Source organism: Ambystoma mexicanum, chromosome 2p (assembly GCF_040938575.1).
Source record: "Ambystoma mexicanum isolate Mex_15411 chromosome 2p, UKY_AmexF1_1, whole genome shotgun sequence".
NCBI classification, from domain to species: domain Eukaryota; kingdom Metazoa; phylum Chordata; class Amphibia; order Caudata; family Ambystomatidae; genus Ambystoma; species Ambystoma mexicanum.
The window spans coordinates 961,571,843-961,588,798 of record NC_090923.1 but is presented as its reverse complement, the minus strand read 5'-3'; the positions used below and the strand labels follow the sequence as shown (position 1 = coordinate 961,588,798).

General features: G+C 45.5%; 1 protein-coding gene across 2 annotated transcripts in view; it reads left to right on the top strand.

The window, feature by feature from the left end:
* The window catches only part of LOC138566964 (solute carrier family 22 member 6-B-like), a 356,440-nt gene that overhangs the window by 266,832 nt on the left and 72,652 nt on the right, over positions 1-16,956 (top strand). Inside the window, exons 7-8 of one of the 2 annotated variants that reach the window (XM_069644748.1) lie at positions 12,371-12,585; positions 16,000-16,108. The exons of the other annotated variant lie outside the window; for it this stretch is intronic. Coding sequence (XP_069500849.1) covers positions 12,371-12,585; positions 16,000-16,108 — 324 coding nt within the window. The remainder of the gene's footprint in view (positions 1-12,370; positions 12,586-15,999; positions 16,109-16,956) is intronic. 2 annotated transcript variants of the gene reach the window in all.

Here is a 16,956-nt window from a genome sequence, read left to right as displayed (position 1 = left end):
GCTTCTCGGTCTCCTTTTACAAGTCTTACTCTGCCATACTCGTCCCACACCTGACTCAACTTTTCAACTCCTTTGAATCTGTGGGCGGTATCACCCCTTCCATGGAGGAGGCTAAAATCACTCTTTTACACAAGGTGGGCAAGGATCCGGAGGAATATACCTCCTATAGGCCTATCGCTCTCATAAACTCTGACGCAAAGATTTACACCAAAATTCTGGCTAAGCGATTAGAGGCGCATCTACCTGAGCTGATCCAACAGGATCAGACTGGGTTTGTGCGGGGACGACAAACAGCCGATAATATTAGGAGAGTCGCCCATTTGGTCGAGAAGGCACAGAAGACCCCCACTCCGGCGATTCTTTTAGCCTTGGATGCCAAGAAGGCGTTCGACCGGGTGGAGTGGTCCTTTCTGTTTCTAGTGATGGAGCAAATGGGTTTAGGCCAAAAGTTTATCGATATGATCCGGGCGAATTACAGAGCCCCTTCCTCGCAGTTGCTTATAAATGGCGCAATGTCCCGGCCCTTCAGGCTCGGACGCGGCACGAAACAGGGGTGCCCTCTGTCCCCGCTTCTGTACGCATATATCTAGAGCCCCTGCTTGTGGCAATTCGGGAAGTGAAGGATATCCAGGGAATCCCCTTTGGAGGGACTCAGCATAAGGTGGCAGCTTTCGCCGATGACATGCTCCTCACCCTGACAAACCCATCGGTGTCCATAGAGGCATGCACAGCTTTGTTGTCCAACTTTGGGGAGGTCTCTGTCTTGAGGGTGAACGTGCATAAGTCCGAAATAATGAATATGTCACTGCAGGGTGACGAGTTAAGGGCTTTGAGGGCTTCCTCTCAGTTCAAGTGGAGTCCTGGTACGGTATCTGGGGGTATGGGTTACTCCTCGGCTGTCGGGCTGGTACGGGGCGAACTATATCCCTCCTCTCGCATCCATTAAAAAAGATCTTAGGAAGTGGGGCTCTCTAAAAATATTGTGTTTGGGAAAGGGGGCTGTACTAAAGATGGTGTTTCTACCGTGCTTACTCTACCTCTTCCAGGCGGTCCCATTGCCCATTCCCACATCCTTCTTCATGGAACTGGACAAGGCAGCGAAGGAATTCATTTGGGAGGGCAGGACGCCGCGCTTGGCGAAAAGACTCATGACAGCCTCCAAGGGGGCGGGGGGCTTAGCACTACCGCACTTTAGGCGCTGCTACGAAGCGGCACAGTTTAGGGTGATCCGAGAGTGGTTCTCTGCGGAATACAACAAGCATTGGGTCAAGATGGACAGAGTGGTAGCGCATCACCATTTGGGAGAGGCACTCTGGCTCCTGCGCATGTTGAGGCCGTCTCACTTGTACTTCAGTGTCATAACTAAGGGACTGGTGGATATCTGGGACAGGGCGGTGGAGAAGTTGGGGATTACTACTTTCCCGTCACCTTTCACCCCCATCTTTAACAATGGAGACTTCGCCCCTGGGTTGGAGAAGGGGGCCTTCCGGAAATGGGAAAGCCGGTGGGTGTGGGGTCATCAGAGATCTATTTCGAGGTCAGGATGTGAAATCCTTTGAGGACTGTAAGCAGGAGTTCGGGGTGGGTGAAGGGGAGCGGCTTCGATATTACCAGATCAGGCACTGGGTGTTGTCTGGGGAGATTAGGAGGGCGGCAACGCAGGGTTTGACTCAGTTTGAACGGTTCCTGCTGACAAACGAGGGATCCAGGGGGCTGATTTCAAATCTATATAAGCTTCTGGGGAGCGCTGGCCCTCCTTGGGGGGGTGGAGGGAGAGGGGTGGGGGGTATACTGTTGTTTTTTTTTTCTTGCATCATTAAAATAATAAAGAGAAGTTAAAAAAAAAAAAGAAAGGCGGGTGTAAGAGGGTGTAAGAAATGGAGGGTGTAAGAGGGTCAGCAGGGAGTCTGAAGAAGTGCTGTGTGTCATCTACATAACACTGGAAGTTGGAGGAGAAGGAGGAGATGAGTTGTGCAAAGAGATCAAGGTAGATGTTAAAGAGCCAGGGGGGAGAATGGAACCCTGGGGATGCCAGAGGTGGAGATGGAAGTAGGAGAAGTAGGAGAGGAGAATGGGCCCAGGATGACTTGCGAAGAGCGATTAGTGAGGAAAGAGGACAGCCAGTCCAGTGCCCGCTGCGAGATACCAAGTGTATCATGGGGGCCATTGTATGAGGATAGAATGGTTACCTCTGTCAAATGCCGAGGAGAGCTCAAGAAGGATAAGGACCGCTGGGGAGTTGGAGTCAAGAGAGGCCAGCAGTTCTTCACAGGTGTTCAGAAGAGCAGTTTCCATGCCTCTGGGTGCCCGGAATCCAGATTGATGTTCATGGAGGCCACCAACAAGTTCATTGTTTGTTTGTTTCTTTATTTGTAGTGCGCACCAGACCCGAAGGTATCTTGCCAGCGTGGTGCAACTATTTGAAGAAAGGTAGGGTCTAGCTGCTCTAATCAGTTTATAGGTATAGGCTGTGGAGGATGCAATAGCATTTACTTGTTTTGCCAAGGCGAGGCTAGAGTCGAGGTAAAAGCCTAGTGTTTTTACCTCCTTTGCAACTGTAATTATATGCCCATCTATGACAAAGGTTGTGTACTCCTGGCTAGGTTTCTTGATGTTCTGTGTAGTTCCCAGTATGATGAGTTCCGTTTTGTCATCATTCAGGCATAGACCATGACGAGCCATCCATGCCTGGATCATGAGGTATATTTTATTCACCAAGGCGAAATCCTGTTTGTAATCCCCAGAAAGTGGGATGAGAATCTGGGTGTCATCTGCGTAATTAGTGAAGGTGACACCTAAAGAGTCCAGATCGTCAAGCAAGGGCTTAGTAAAAATGTAATACATGGTAGGGGAGACGCATGATCCCTGGGGTACACCACAAGTAATAGGGGCAGGATCAGCAGATGCTGATGTAGAGAAGACCCTCATGGTTCTCTCGCTTAGAAATTATTCGATCTATGCTATGGCTTGGGGCGAGAAGTGTGCTGCTGACTCTAGGTGGTTGCAAAGCACTATGTGATCTACCAGGTCAAACGCTGCTGAGAGATCGAGTAAGAGAAGCAGGGCCGTTTTTCCTTGGTCTCTCAGCTTGTCCACCTGGGTCTTAAGATCAATGAGTGCTGTTTCAGTACCGTGCAGTGGTCTGAAACCTGATTGCCGTGAGCCTAGGAGTTGGTGCAGATCCAGGAATTTCTGTGTGTGTAAATAGGCAACTCTGTCTAAAATCTCTAGTAAGAATGGCACCGTGTTGATGGGCCTATAATTAGTGGGTATGGCCGGGTCTAGCGATTGCTTCTTGAGGAGGGGGAGGACCCAGGATTCTTTAAGATTACTCTGTATGGTACCTGAGGAGAAAGAGGAGTTGATGAGTTTAGAGATGAATGGTGATAAATGTCTATAAGCATCTTTTATTATTTGAACAGGGCAGTTGTCACCTCGACAATTTGTTGGTTTAAGTGATAAGGTTATTTTTTCAACCTCCAATATGGAGACTTTGGTGAAGTTAAATCTTTGTTCGGGCTTGGCAGTGGTACCTGGTTTGTCGGTTTGGGTAGTTGTAGGAGGTAATTTTAGTTTTTTCTTATCGATTTTAATTTGGAGGGTGGCAATTTTGTCGCTAAGTGCCTTCTGAATGTCAGAGCACCATGTCTTATTTTTGGTACAGTTATCAGGTACCGGGATATGGTTCTCCAATTCTTTTAGTATTGTATAGAGCTCCTTAGTTCCTGATTTTGCGCGCATTATTCTAGTGTCATAGCTTTCTTTTTTTGCTCGCTTTATTTCAGATTTGTATTTAGTAGAGATAGTGGTAAGGGTGGCTTTATCCACCTCTGAAGGTACTAATCTCCAAGAGGATTCACACTTACGTTTTTCTTTCCTTAGTGATTTTAGGTAAGGGGTAAACCAGACATTTAGTTGTGCTCTAGGTTTGCTGCTTCTCATTTTTAATGGGGTGATAGTATCTAAGGCATTGGTCATGACTGTGTTCAATTCATTGACTAGTGGTGAGGGATATAGTGTGTCAGGCAGTGAGTTTAAGGTAGGGAAAATCAGCGGTAATAACCTGTCTGTGGTTATGTTTTTTTTAATTCCTTGTTAGCGTTGGGGGTGCTGGAATATTATTTTGTGGTTGGAGGGTTTTAACGTCTGTAGAGAAGGCTATAAGAGCGTGATCAGTCCATACTTAAGGACTGATGGACATAATAGTTGTGTTGCATTTGTGGTCAGCCACCCAGTCTAGTGTTCAGCCTTTCTCATGGGTAGGCTGTGTCACTCTTTGAGTAAAGCCGAACTCTGAGAGGACATTACCAATGTTTAAGGCTTGTACATCTTTGTGATCACTAAAGCCTAGGTTCAAGTCTCCTAGTAGAAGGGCTTGGGATGTATTTTTTAAGTTATCTAAGAGTATCGTATAGATGTCCTCTTCGAAGGAGCCAATGGGTCCTAGTGGCCTATAGATAAGGTGTATGTTGATAGTTTGAGAGTTATAGGTTAGGAGTTTGACGGTTAAGGACTCACAGGATTTGGTAGGCAGGAGTGTTTCTATTCTTATTGACAGATTAGTTTTGGCAATGAGTGCTGAGCCTCCTCCACAGGAGTTGGTTCTGTCTTCTCTGAAGATGGTATAGTTAGTAGGTACAGCGAGCATCAGGGCTGGGCCAGCTGTTTTATGTAGCCACGTTTCAGTGATGGCTAAAAAGTCATAGTTGCCTAATTGTATGAGGTCAGCAATTTCAGTAGCATGGGCTATTAGTGACCTGGCGTTGATGAGTGCTCCTTTGAGAGCAGGGTTAGGTAGGGCAGATGTGCTATGCTTGGCTGGGCTGGTTCGTGGTTTGTGGTGTTTGATTATTTTGTCCATGTGATTGGTGGTGGCACTTGTTGAGGAGTAGTTTAGCCTAGTAGTGTCCTTATGATGACTTCTACTATTTGCACATGCAGTAAGGTACCTGGCGGGAGGCTCGTAAATCTTAGGTAATCGCGCACATAGTTTTGAATTCCTGCGTGTGATGTCGCTAGGAATGTTGGTAGTGATGAAATTAGGAGTAGGAATATTTTCTAAAGTCTGTTCAATGCCTGGGGCAGTCACATACAGTCTAGTGTTACAGTTAGGGATTTGACTAGGCATGTCTAGATGAGGTATGCTAATGGGAAGCATTGTCAGCCGGAGGGCAGTCATAGCAATGAAGATAATAAGCATTGTAAGCATGAAACATGTGCATAAATAACGGCAAGGGCAGTAATGCTAATAAGGTAAGTCACACAGCAAATCAAGCTAGGTATAAACTTAAACAGTGCATTCAGTAGGCGATGCCATAGGTCAACTGCAGTTCAGTTAAGGAGACTTTAAGTTAGCAGGGTGTGGTTATCTTGAATATGCTTTATATAAATGTTAGACAACGTGAATAATGGCTGGCAGTGTTACGACATCAGATGGATATAGAAACAATGCTATAAATGGTCAGCGCGGCATTGTGACTGTGAGATGATGTTGACAAGGCATTCAAGTTGCAGCAAGTATGATATATAATAAAGTAGTTGCACGTATACTATTCATATAAGACACTAATGGAGCACATGTTCTGCCGCACGGTAATCAAAATCACAAGAAAAATATACTGAATGAGGTCTGGGAAAGGCAGTTTGTTTCAAGAGTCAATATGCTGGCACTGAGAGTGCAGCAGCAAGATGATAGAACGGTGGGCTATGGATGGTTTGCTTGATAGAATTGTGGTTGTCAGCTCAGTGGGGAGTATGAGGGGGACTCACCTAGGTAAAGTTTGCAAAGGTTGTTATGCTGCAAATAATTTCATGGCCCCTGGCTCCTGTGTCGCTCTGTCAGCTCCGTCAACACAGGCCTTCTTTCCTAGGCCTTACTTCATAGGCGGGCTAGTAGCCTGCCGGCTATTGGGGTAATGGATAAGCAATGCAGCAGTCAATCCGATGCAAGGGAGGCCAGGCACATGGTGCTACAAGATCAGGCAAAAGTTCAAATCTGGGCCGCGGCCATCTCGGAAGCTTTTTGCTTCGTGGTTCCCAATGGATATGGGCCACAGAAACGATATATGCATACAATTCAATGCACGTAACTTGTTAAAGACTAGAAGATTGTGGATGTTAGGGAAAACCTAACGACTGGTAGCGCGGATCGGGGGTGCACGGAGGGGCTTCAAGGCAGTGGGTTATGATGCCTGGAGTTTACCACCTCTGCACAGCGCTTCTGAGTTGGGTGTGGTGCTACTGCAGCACATGGCAGCGACAACGCTGGGGAGCTCCTGCTCCAACACAGGAAAGGATAGCAGTGACTGAGTAGGGAGTGATGTGAGAGTTAACTTGGGTCAAGGCCAGCTTCTTGAGAAGCTTCCCAAGGAAAATGGGGTGATGGAAGTCAGGCGATAGCTGGCAGGGCAGGTAGGGTCAGAGGAAGTTTTTTTTTTCATGAGTGGGCGCACAAGAGAGTGTTTTAGGGGAGTGGGGAAAGATCCTATGGTAAAAGAGTGATTGCAGAACTGAGCGAGAGAAGGGGCAAGCGAGCCAATGTTATCTTTGATGGTCCTGGATGAGCAAGGGGAGACCTGTTTAGAAGAGACCTTCATCGAGGGGATAACTCTGGTAACTTCCTCAGGAGTGACAGGTGAGAAAGAAGGAAAGGATGAAGGAGGGATGTGGGGGAGGTGTGTGGGGGGGAGTGGGGGAGGTGTGTGGGGGGTGTGGGATGGGATGTGGGGTAGTGTAGAAAGGGAGGTCAGAATGTCCTGTGTTTTGGTGGCAAAGTGTGAGGCCAATGCATTGCAGAGGGCCTGTGAAGGAGAAGGGGAGGATGAGACTGCGGAGGGGTTGGCTAGTTCTCTGCAGATTTTGAAAAGTTTAGCTGAGTTATTGGATGCACCAGAGATCTGTGCCTGAATATGGGCTTTTTTCTATTAATTCATTAATTTACCACAGGGGTATATGGAAAGTCCAACACCCATTTCTCAGATTTTAAAAGCAGACCGTGATGTGCTGGTTTTCAAAGGGGGATCTTCAGCTCCACTGATCTATTTAATATTGTGCAAAGATTTCCTCAAATCCATCCCCAATATTCTAGTGCAGTAGAACCCCATAAAAGATAGACTAGCGTAAAGGATTGAATTTCAAAAGCATGTAAAGATACTGCCCTTTGGTGGCCTAATGCCCTACCATTGGTTCTGCTTGAAATGCAAAATAATCTGACCAAGAAACATGGGTTGTCATCACACAAGATTTTATCTGGGCACCCTATGCGCATGGCCATATCCCATCCTTTGAAATCATGTCGTTTGGAAGATGACTTTGTTTTAAGGCATTGTTAGTCGCTTGTGAAGGCTGTTTAGATCTCTATATTTGCCGGTCAAGCAAGCACTGCTGGAACCTTCCAATGGATTCTGCCACTCCATCAGACCCGGTAACTGGGTCTACCTGTGAGTGCATCAGAGGAAGTTACTACTGCAGCTTCAGTGTCGGGGGCCATTCCAGATTCTTCTCACCACACAGACCGGATGGCAGTTCAATGTAAGGGACATCCTACTTAGGTCTATACATCCACCTTCCGGCAGGTGCATCCTCCATCTGAAGCATCAGAGTCGACTGTGACATTTCGAGAGACCATCAGGATCACCCGCACTTGAATCTACTTCTGTATGCAACGCTTCTGTGATGGGTGCCACGTCTTGGATGCCTGTTCAATGTACTACCGCAGCTTTAGCACCGGCTCAACAGGCAGCTTCAGACAGTAGTACAGTCCCATCATCAGTGAGTGCTGACGCAGAAGCAGAGGAGGAGCAGCAACCACAATCTGTTTCTGTTCTCCAAGGTCCTGATATCAATGTGGATATAGCTTCTGTCCATGCAGAGGACGAAGCAGTCATTACATTATTTATTGAAAAAATATATGCACAATTCTTTGCTAATCATGTTATACAATTGAATAATCTTCGGTCAAATTGATATGTTTCCTTTTGGGCAAGTTGACCTCCAGAGAAATAACCGTAGAAGCTGTAAAGAAATAGTTTGTTGAGGGGTTTTCTTGCGTCCTTTCTACCATTGTGTTACTGGGTATTCTTTTCCATTCATTGTTTGAATCCTGGTCCTTGTCCGTTTGTATGGACATTTCTAACGATGCAAAACGCTGCTGACTGTCCTGCTCATTCATTGAAGCATCCGGATGACAAACTCTGTTTTTGGTCTGCATTGCTGTTCTATTTGCTTCTTGGTCTGAATGCAGAGTACAAACCTCTTGAGAGACTGTGCAGACTTAATATACTTTGGGGCTGCACCTATTATTCTGTATCAAAAGCCTTTCTGATAGAAGTGAACTGTTTCCTGATTTATAAAGATTACACTTTCTTGCTTTCTGATGCTGATATTTGTCTTAACTGTTGGAGCACTTATACCTTGTCATGAATAACAGGGTACTGATGCTCCTCCTAAGATAGAAAACAATAATATTTTACTTGGAAACATGCTGCATCCAGAATGTGTCCAACTCCTTGATCTGTTTCCATCTCCCAAATTACCTTAGGCTTCTCTAAGGAATCATTTAGCTTTAATTGGGAGAGCCATCTGCAGTGATTTGATACTGGTTTTCAGAGGCTCCGTCCCTTGTTCTTGTTTTTTTCAGGCTTTCCGAATTTTCGCTTTCCAGATCAGCTTCAGATGAAACTTGCTGCAATAGAATTATCTTCTCCTGCTACTGGCATTCTCTGTTACTCTACTCATAGTTCCCTGTTTATGGGCAGTAATAGATACAGATACTCTCTATCCAGTGTCACTAGAGTTGTTGTTAACATTTTAACTTCTCTTTTGATAAAGAGTTTTTTGTTGCTAAATCTGGTTATGCCACCCACTATGGGACCTATTTTATTGTCGGGTGTCAGCCTATAGCTGGCTCCCTACGGATTGGGGTGGAAGTTATTATATTGGATATGTTCTTCCTGCTATTATATGCTCTCCAACTACCATCACATTCAAGAAGCACAAGAGAATCTGATTAGGGTCCTTTTAATATTTATTGCCAGGAATAGGTTCAAGCTGAAATGAGATAAGACTCTTAAATTATCCCTGTTATTAGAGAGAGTGGTGAATGACACCACCATTTCCCTTTCACTGATTACTCATGAGCGTTGTGGAAAACCTGAGGGTCGTTCCCTTCCTACTCCTGGGAAATCTTCTACACAGGTGGCCAGGAGAGGGCGCCCACTTTCCCGACCGTGAGGGTGGACGAGTGAGGGAGGATCACCTGGGTGCAGGGTCCTTTGGGATTGGGGAGGGATTTCCCGAAGGTGAGGCATGGTACCCCCCTTTTCCCAAAAATCCCCTACCCGACATTCCCTCCTATTACATGACCGCAGACTGTCCCCTTTTCCCTTTGACAAAACCATCCCACTCTGCAAAAACACAACGAAATCCAACTGAGGCACTTTTTCATTTCTATCAATGTCCCATTAACAATGACAGGCGAGGTCAGGCACTGAATCCAGAATGAACACACCTGAGGACTGTTAGCACACCACAGGTGTATACAAGGACTGAGCCAGAGAAACAGAATGAATGAGCTGAAGCCCGAAGAGGTTCACGAGTTGGAGTACAAGAGCTAGGGCGTACTAGGGCACCAAGAGAACCCGAGACCTACTGGGGGAGAACGGAGGGCCAAGACGCTGAGAGCCTATGGTTTAAAAGGGCTAACAAAAGTATGGCGACGGAGCCGTGTCTCCAAGTAGCCAGAAAGGGGTTAAGTGCAAAGCTGTTCTCCAGAGTGAAATCTGTGGAAGGGTGTTCATTATCCTGGGCTAGAGAAGTCGCCCAGGAGATTTGGAGGGGCTTGCGAGGCGCCCTTGGTCTTCAGTCGGTGAGATTGCAACAGTGACGTTAAAGAAATCACAACCGGTGAGTTCCAAGCCATAGGGGAACTCAGTTGATGATAGCGCGAGGTATAAAATATTGCAAGAAGTAAGATAATTAGAGACGAGCATAGGATAAGAAGTGCGCTGAAGAGGAAACCTTTGATTGTCCGTTATGAAAGTTGAAAGATGAGAGAAACAAAGTAGCAAAAGTTAATGTGTACGTTAACACGTGGTGAAAGGAGCTCTAGTGAACAGAGACATTGGGCCTCATTACAAGTTTGGCGGTAGCCTTGCCGGTAAAACCGGCAGGCTGCTGCCAAACTTTCTATTTTTTCCAGTGCCCGCGATTGGGTAATTACTGGGTCATTATGGCCCATTCGTGGGCACTGAAAAAAAATGCTCCCCATTCCCATTGAGCCCCACAGGGCTCAATGGGAATGGGGAGGTCGGATGCACCGGCACCATTCAGAATGGTGCCGGTGCATCCGGCATGCTCTGCCAGTCCTGGCAGGTGGGAAGGCACCCGTGAGCAGAACTCGTGGTTTGCTGGTCCGGTAACAACGGCTTGCCGGTACCGTTGTTACCAGACCGGCAAACTTATAATGAGACTCATTGTGTGCAGGAGTGAAGTTCACGGAGAGAGCAAATATGGAAGCCAGTGAAGGGGGGCTATGCTTGAGGGAAAAGGCATGCCAAGACTCCATGAAAACTTGGTTATGAATTGTAAAAAGGTGCCGGGGGCACAATATTGAGAAAAGCTTAAATTGAACTGTAAGAAGGTGCCAGGGGAACTCTGATGAAAGTAAGCCAAGATTTAACTGCAAAACGGTGCCAGGGGCATGATGAGGAGAGAAAACTGAAAGAGAGAACTAAGTATCAGAGTGGTCTAACATAGGGCCGGAAAGTCCTGTGTGTTCATCTAAAGTCTCTGATATGTTGCACTGCTGAATAACTGTGTGAGTAGAGCCAAGGTGTCATAACAGTCCTGCCTGGGGCTGAGGAATACTAGGCGTTGTTGAAAGGCTCTGATAAACCAACCTGTTGTGAACTGTAAAAGTATCATAAACTAATGATAAGTTGCAGACTTCCTGAGGAGAGGTAACACAGAGGAACTGTTAAGTAAAGGAAATTTGAACTTGTGCGACCAGAATAGTTTGAACTTTGTAAAAGGAACTTTAACGCAGTGCCTTTGAAAGCCGAGGAACGCATGCTGAATCCCAACTAGCTCAAGACTTGGGAAGGGAGCTGTGGACCAGCTCCAATGCTATCCTGACCTTTGCTTCGAAGCACCCTTTTTATTAAGTCCAATCCCATGCACATTATTGTATTGGAACGTGTGAGGGCAAGCATAGGTTTAACACAGACACTTTTGTTTTGACTAAGTGACTGACTTTGGACTTATATTTTTGTTGATGGTTGAGACTACTCCCATTATAGATGTAGAGCAAGTTAGGCAGTCTCCAAACCCCCTTCTTTACAAAATAACGGTTTTCATAAACCTGAATCATTGTGTCTGTGTTTCTCACATGATGCCATGCCTGTCTCACTGCAGGTAGCTCTGACACCATTGTACTGCAGAAATGAATGGCCTTAGACACTATCCTGTACTAAAAAGAGGGTGTTTTTGTCCTTTTTGCACAGAATACTGCACATCCATCACACACTATGGAGATAACCTTTTCATTAGAAAGATGAGGCTATATTACAAAACGAGGAGATATACACAGGGTGGTGGTCCCTTAGGTACTGGCTAATTAATTCTGGTATCTTGATATTTGCTATCCTTTTGGGAATCAATTGCATGCACCTGTTGATCTGATTTGTTTTCAAATGTTTTGATAAGATAGCTGTTAATAGGATGAATGTTCGAACAGAGCTTCTGCTGAAGAAAACTATAGATATGTTCGAGAATGTTCCTCGTTTTCTGGAGTTCCGTTTTTCAAATTGACATAGAGGCGTGAGGCTAGTGGTTATTAGCCTCAAAGAGGGGATTCCAGTGGAAGAAAAATGTAGATATCTGCAAATGATTGACTAAAGAAAGTAGATGGGATATGTAATTGTAAGTGAATTCAAATGAAAATTAGAAGAGTACACTCATTCAAGAGAGACGAGTCCTGTATATTTACAACCCAAGCCTAGTGTAGCTTAGATGAACTACATTTTTAATAAACTGCTTGAAGTTAGGATAAAGAAAAGAAATTTGGGAGTTTGGTCGAAGGGGAAATAAAAGGTTATAGTAGCTTGTATATCCCATGCTACAGGGGTGCTATATTCCTCTACCCGATGGACCTCTAGGTGTACAGTGGATGACAGGTACCTCTTATTTCACTGAGATTTTATGGGGATAAACTTGTCTTTATTTTTTTTTTAAAACTGTTTGCAGTGTGATAATGTCAAACTCTTCCCCCAACTTTATGGTTGTGTTTATCGCCGATTTCATGTGATCTGAAATAGCAAACGTGAACACTAACCTAACTTCTCTGTTCACATGCCTCCTTCCCATCTTGCAGGATCTCCAGCAGCTTTGCCTTCTTCGCCTTGGCCATGGACGTGCACAAATTTGGCATCAACATTTACCTGGTGCAAGTGATCTTTGGGGTGGTGGAGATACCAGCCAGGGTGCTGGGCTACTTGAGTACAACTTACATGGGCCGGCGCTTTACCCAGGCATTCTGCCTCCTTGCAGCTGGGGTGCTTGTTCTATCCAGCCTGGCCGTGCCAGAGGGTAAGGAGTATTCACCTGATGCCATCCACGATCCATTTGCATCTGACTCGTAAATCGTCCTCCCCACTTCTCCACTAAACTCTATCGTACATTTTGTAGTTATTCGGACTGTAGATTCATCCTATGGGTTTGCTAACCATTACAACAGTAGTCAAAGATAATCCCATGATAATTCTAGCGTTAAAGTATGCCTGTCTCAAAAGTACCATGAATAATCCAGGTCCGAAACCAAGCCACGTGTAAAAGGGGGAACACGCTACTATGCAATTGGTGATAGCCAGCAGCAAGGCAAAAAGCGAGCCACAAATCAGTAACCAAAGTGAAAACCAAAGGTACAAAATGCAGGTAGTCCATCCATAAAGTCAACCAAGCCACAGGATAAAGTGCAGGCTGCAAATCAAACCTAACTTGTGAATAGCACTATGGTAAATTGGTCAAATGGACCAAGTAACAAGTTCAACAACACACTACAAACCCATACCCAAAGTCACAAAAAAAAGGCTCAAAGTCCATTGAATAGTTGACAATGTTATCCAGGTGACAAACCCAAATGTCCATAGACAACGTTAGCTAAATGTGTTCATATATCTATCAGTCCAAATCCAAATGACTAAGATTAGAATTAAAAGCAGCCTAGTTACAAAGGTGATTGGCAGTGTCCGACCACTAGAACCTGCAACAGCTGCGCATCTATTTTGGAAGTCCACGTTTTTTTATAGGCGTCAGGCGGCCTCATTTGCAAAAACATTTTACAGTGGCACAATACCATTGAAAAACACTTTGTAAATCGGGCCCAGTGAATGTTGGCAAAATAATGTTTGTGACTCCAGCCACCATTCACCCGATCGCATGGCCTTATTCTTCTTGGCTGAACCGGTCTGGGAATACAGGAAAAGTAGAATTATAGTAGCATGAAAGGTTGCCATTTGAAAGGCTAAAAACTTTGTTTCTTCTCCTTTTCGAGCTCTACGTTTTTTGTCTTCCTCTTTCAATTTCTTTTTCTCTGTCTTGTCCAGAGGTCGAAGTGAGTGGAAACCAATTGTATCTGAGTCCCATCACTCTATGTGTCCCTATTAATTATTGCACTTATTTTTACAGTTCTAGAACTGTTCTTTTTAAAGTTAAATCACACCTATTTATTTTACCTGACGCGCTCTTTAAGGAAATCATGTCACATAGGCACCTGATGAGCTGGTAAACAAAAAAACAATGTGTAAAACCATATTAACTCTTTGAATGCTGTTAGGGTGTGCAAATATATATGTCCTAAAAAGTGGTCCTGTTTTTCTTTTAGAATGTATTAGCAAAAGTACCCGTTCTCTGAACGGGTTCTGTAGACAGACATGATAACACTCTCATCAATTGTTGAAAATCACTGATCCTGTAGGTCGCTGTTTCAGATTCGCTCATGGCTTGATGTGCTTTGCACCCTGAAGTAAACTGCACTGAGAATGGGCGCGTGTGACTGACTGGCATGCCCCGGAGTAGACGTTGGGGGGAGGCGAGGGTTGGTGTGCTGCTGCATACGGGGACCTTCGGTGCTCTCTCCCCACCTGTCGCCTCACCCTGGCGTGGTGTAGTTCGTTGTGGTGCATTGCGATGCAAATATTTTGGAAACCGTGCATCCTAGGGTCCTGAAAGTGGTTTTTGAGGTCCCACAGGGAACCGGTCCTTCTATGACCACATTGATGTTTCGCTGATTTTCAGGCAACCATCTCATGTGTGAAGGTGTTAAAATCTGGGGAAAGGCGTGGGGTGTCCAAATGTCATGTAGCCAGTAATGTCCGTAGGGTCCTAACAGGCAACTGCAAAATCTGGTGCAGACTGGTGAAACGTTGTGGAATTGTATACGGAACAACGCTTCACCAGGCCACAAACCCATGCACAACCTTGTGTCCCCCAATGCCCCAGTCCCAGGGACCTATGGTCAAAAGTGTTGTTTTCGGCCACCGCAGGGTCGGTGAGGAGGGGACTGCAGAGAGAAGTCGCTATGCTTAAAGCAGGCCCATTGCGAGAGGTGTGCTGTACAAGCAGAGAAACACCGGCTCATCACACCAGCAGATTATTTATGGACTAAGGAAATACCTGAACTCTTGGATCTACATATCCTTTCAGTATTTATTTTTGAGCACTTGCTCGCTGGACACCTAACCGCAGCCACTCCTGGGCCTTTTTGAGGTCATTATCAGCATCTCTCACAGCCTGTACAGAGGAGGGGTGGCAGATTTGTGAAAGGATTGCGCCATATTTAAATGTCTTGAATTTCTCCTCCCCCGCTCGAGGGTTTGTTTAAGAACATGGAAGCCACTGTACTAGTATTTTTATTCGCACTTTATAGATTCGAAGAGTGTGGAACTGTTGGACAACAATCTAAATTGCCATATCCATGTTGGCATGAAAGAAAAATATAAAGGCTCATCTCACCTTCACAAGAGGATGCCCACCTACACCCAGGTTATCCGCTCGTTTTATCTGTGACCTCCACTTCACGGCTCCCAACCCTTTAACACATCCGCTGCTCCACGCTCCTGTCCCACTCTCTCCACCCCAGCCCGCTTTACACCTACCCCACGTTTTGCTTACAGTTTTACCTCTGGTCTTCTCTATCGTTTCTCCCTTTCTGACACTCTTTGGGGTTTATTTTGATAAGGGGGAGGGGGTTAAATTACGACCCACAGAATGTTGATGCATTTTCTGCACACAGCTGGTGGGACAGTGTGTATCCTCCTCCCAGCACCTTTGCCGCTCTCTGCAGAAAATGTACATGCATCTCGGCCCACATTGATTTGAATGCAGTGAGCGAGGATTGGTTCCAAATGGAACGCTGCGTGCATTTTGTCAGTGCAAACACCAGGCGGATTCCATAGGAAATCGTGTAAATGCTGTCTGTTATGCCAGCTCATATACGATTCTTTCTGCGAATAGGCACAAGTAAAACATACATTCCTGGGTCCGACCACATTTCTGTGTCACATTTACACCCATTCACAAAGAGTCCAAATACCATGCAGCTGAAGCGTAATAGCAAGTGGTCCCTTCACTGCTACTTATCGGGGAGATTTGCATTAAAATGCAAATTACATGCAGGGTTGCTTGACAACATTTGCAATTATGTGATGTTGGGTCCCCTGCATTCTTTTTTCAAAACTCACAAAGCAGAGTGTAATTTTGGCAAGTAAATGAAGGTGAAATCGCCTTTACTCTTCACTTTTACTCTGCTTTATGAGAAATAAAACGCCACCTGCCAATTATGCTTAGCAGGTGGCACTTTAAACGCGCGAATGGAGGCATTAAGGCAGGCGTAATATTGTTAAGCCTTTTTTCCCCCGAAGCAGTGAAATAATGTGTTATATTGCGTGTCAGCCTCTTTCTCCCATCACTTGACCTAAGCAATGTCCGCTTTCGCCCATACAGATATGCCGACACTTGTGATGTTGCTCACTGCACTGGGCAAAGGAATCTTGGGAGCCTCCATTGGCTGCGCCTATCTGTATACGCTAGAGCTCTTCCCAACAGTACTCAGGTATGTTCCGGAAACAAGGCCTGGATCCTATCTGACTGTGAGAAAAGAACCAACACTGCCGGAAAGCTGAGAGACGCATTTTGCAATGGAGGGAGTTTTGAGCGGTTTGGGGCTGAGGTTGTGGGGAAGGTATGTGCTTCGTTAAGTGCTGATTGGTAATAGGGGCCCCAGTGTAGCAGCAGAGGTGAAAGGAGTGATTATTCTGAATAGATTAACTGGAAAGCACCGAGAAAACTTGGCCACCTTAACGAGCAAGACAACTAGATCAGAGAGCCCAGCCAGGCGCATTTTGTAAAAACCTAGAGGACAAAATGTGGGCCTAAGCCTATAAAAAGCTCTAGAGGCAATGCAGAGGGCTTTGTATTGGACCATGTGCTGAGCAAGCAGCTTGTGATAGTTGACCTAAAGAGAAGATGGCATTCTGGGTAATGTGAAGGCCTTGCTTCAAATAGAGAGAGAGGCTGTGATGGAGGAAATTACCATAATCAAGCTGAACAGTGCTCTAACATCTGTAGCTCTGAGGTCAATCAGAAGAAAGGGGCACATTTTCTATAGAAACTTCATAGCTAAAAATAGCTGTTGGAAACTGTGTTAATCCTAGGACTGATCAATAAATTAGGCTCAAACTGAAAACCCATGTTACGGACTGGCTTGACTGGTGGCGGGGAGGGTTCCATACTAGATGGCCAGAGATGGAATGCTGTAGGTTCACCCTGTGACTGACCACCATCCTCTCCATCTTGGTGGAACATAACTTGAGCCAGTGAAGTTCAACCCACTTATCGATGGCTACCATAGATTCGTAAACTGTGAAATGCTGCCAATGGCACCCAGTTGTCCATCAAAAT